We start from the raw sequence: 2,403 nt of genomic DNA on the forward strand, positions 1-2,403 counted from the left end.
CTATCCTGAACCCTTGGTTTATGAGTTCAATGAGAGCAGCATGGTGTGTGCTGAGTAGAGGTGATGTGGTGATTCCACTCTGCCACCTAGTGGTAGCTTGATGTATTGCAATAAATCACAACAGTAACCAGACAGATAAACAGTAAACAGTAAACAGATAGATAGATAGATAGATAGATAGATAGATAAATAGATAGATAGATAGAGACAGACAGATAGACAGATAGATAGAGACAGACAGATAGATAGACAGACATAGACAAACAGACAGACAGACAGATAGACAGACAGATAGATAGACAGACATAGACAGACAGACAGACAGACAGATAGACAGATAGACAGATAGATAGATCGATAGATAGACAGACAGATCTTGAGGGATTGCCATAAATCACAACACTCGAAAAAAGAAACTGATTTAAAAACAGTGTTTTAATACATTGAATTGACATGAATCAAGGTTGAATCTGCTCGCTTTATCCGTCGTGGAGTTCTAATTGTTCTCAATTCCTGAGACAACAACTGACTGTTTAAAAAAACAGTAGAAAACAGCTCCTAGAAAAGCACCAAAAGTAACACAATATAAAAACACTCACAGGTGGTTTACTGGCGACACTTTGTGACAAATGTATTTTTTAAGGCACTAAACAAATGACATTTGAATGACTGACTGATTGATTGATTGATTGATTGACCTAGGCAATAGGTTTGCAGTCCCTGGTATCAAAGTATGGCTTTCATTTCAACACCTTATCACGGTTCCTTATCATCGATTCGAGGGCAACGGAAATGAAATTCAAACAACAACAACAACAACAACAACAACAACAACAACCTCACATATTCATCCATTCAGCACAGGAGTAAAACCTTTACAAAATATTCCAAAAGTTAGAAAAATAGACACCACACCACACACACACTAGTCACAGTCACAGGTGAAGACAGGAGTCCCTCTGAAATGATCACAGCTCTACCTTTTCGTTCTGTGAATCGGAAGCTGCGCTTGGGTCAGTTTTAGGGGCCTTCTTGGGTTGTGGTTTTTTGACCGTTTTTTTCTCGGTCTTCTTTGCGGTGGGGGTCTTAGTCGCCTTCTTGTCTGTGTTCTGGGGTTTCGTTTTGGCCGCCTGTTTGCCAGTTGCTTTTGCCGCCGCGGGTTTTGCTTTTGTTGCCGGCGGTTTTGCTTTCGCTTTGTCCCCAACTTTGGCAGTTTTGTTAGCCGCCGCTTTGGCCTTTGATGCGTCTGTCGCTTTGGCCTTTGTTTTGCCTGCGTCTTTCGCCTTGGCTTTGACGGTCTTGTCGGGTTTTTCGGAGGCCTGCTCGTCTGTGGCCTGGCCAACTGTTTTATCCTCCGGTTGGTCGACTGTTTTCTCAACCGGTGTGTCTGATCTGGCTGCTTCTGGCTTGTCTGCCTGTTGTTGCTCTGGTTGACCTGCTGCCACATCCTGCTCCTGCTCTGGGGGTGTGGCCTCCTGTTCTGGGGGTGTGGCCAGAGGCTCGGGGGTCTCTGATTGGGCGTCTATGTGTGTCTCTGAGGACGGGGCTCCTCCTATGAACTCTGCGTCCATGGGGGTGGACAACATCTTCAACAGGTCCTGAGCTTGGATCCTCTCCTGGAGACACACACACACACACACACACACACACACACACACACACACACACAGATGAGAGGAGAGATAGATATAGAGATGGATGGACGGACGGACGGACGGACGGACGGACGGACGGACGGACAGACAGACAGATAGACAGATAGATATAGATACAGATACAGATACAGATAGATAGACAGGCAGATAGATCAATAGATATTGATTAGTCTTTACCTTCTCCTCATGGATGGGGTTCAGGGTGAACCACAGGGCGACAGCACACCTCTGGCCCTTGGTGACGGCCTTGACCCCATGGGGGTTCTCCTTCCCCGCCCCGAAGCCCACCACACGACCACACTGGGGGCGCACCTCCGCCTGGAGCCACAAGGGGGAGACATAACACTCATCTAAGCCTTCTGGGGGACAGTGGTTAATGCCCTGTTTATAGTCAAACATAATGTGACACGTTCTAGTCTTTTGGTCCGCATATCGGTAACCAATCAAAATGTTCAGACTTTTCTTTTGAAACACAGAACTACGTTTCAACATTGTTGAGAATCATGACACAAACTCGCTAGTCAAGCCCAAAATACTGCAACAATGCAATGGATTGGGTGAGTCTATCCCCACTGCTACGTAGATAACTACAACACTACTTTACATTGTTAGCAGGCTCACACAACAAGCTGTGTTAGTTGACCAGGGATGTGTCATTGATTCTCAACAATGCGGAAATGTATTAATCTTTCGAAAAACAGTCTGAACATTACATCAGATCCAGATATGAGGACCCAAGCATTAGAAC

General features: G+C 45.4%; 1 protein-coding gene across 1 annotated transcript in view; it reads right to left on the reverse strand.

The window, feature by feature from the left end:
- Positions 1 to 476: 476 nt before the first annotated feature.
- Positions 477 to 2,403, reverse strand: part of p3h1 (prolyl 3-hydroxylase 1) — a gene marked incomplete at its 5' end in the record, with an annotated part of 16,925 nt that continues 14,998 nt past the window's right edge. The window contains 2 exons of the mRNA XM_080548487.1: positions 477 to 1,616; positions 1,833 to 1,973. Of these exons, the coding sequence (XP_080404613.1) occupies positions 969 to 1,616; positions 1,833 to 1,973 (789 nt within the window). The 3' untranslated portion in view covers positions 477 to 968. The remainder of the gene's footprint in view (positions 1,617 to 1,832; positions 1,974 to 2,403) is intronic.

This window comes from Nansenia antarctica, assembly GCF_963989245.1.
Source record: "Nansenia antarctica genome assembly, chromosome: 18".
NCBI classification, from domain to species: domain Eukaryota; kingdom Metazoa; phylum Chordata; class Actinopteri; order Argentiniformes; family Microstomatidae; genus Nansenia; species Nansenia antarctica.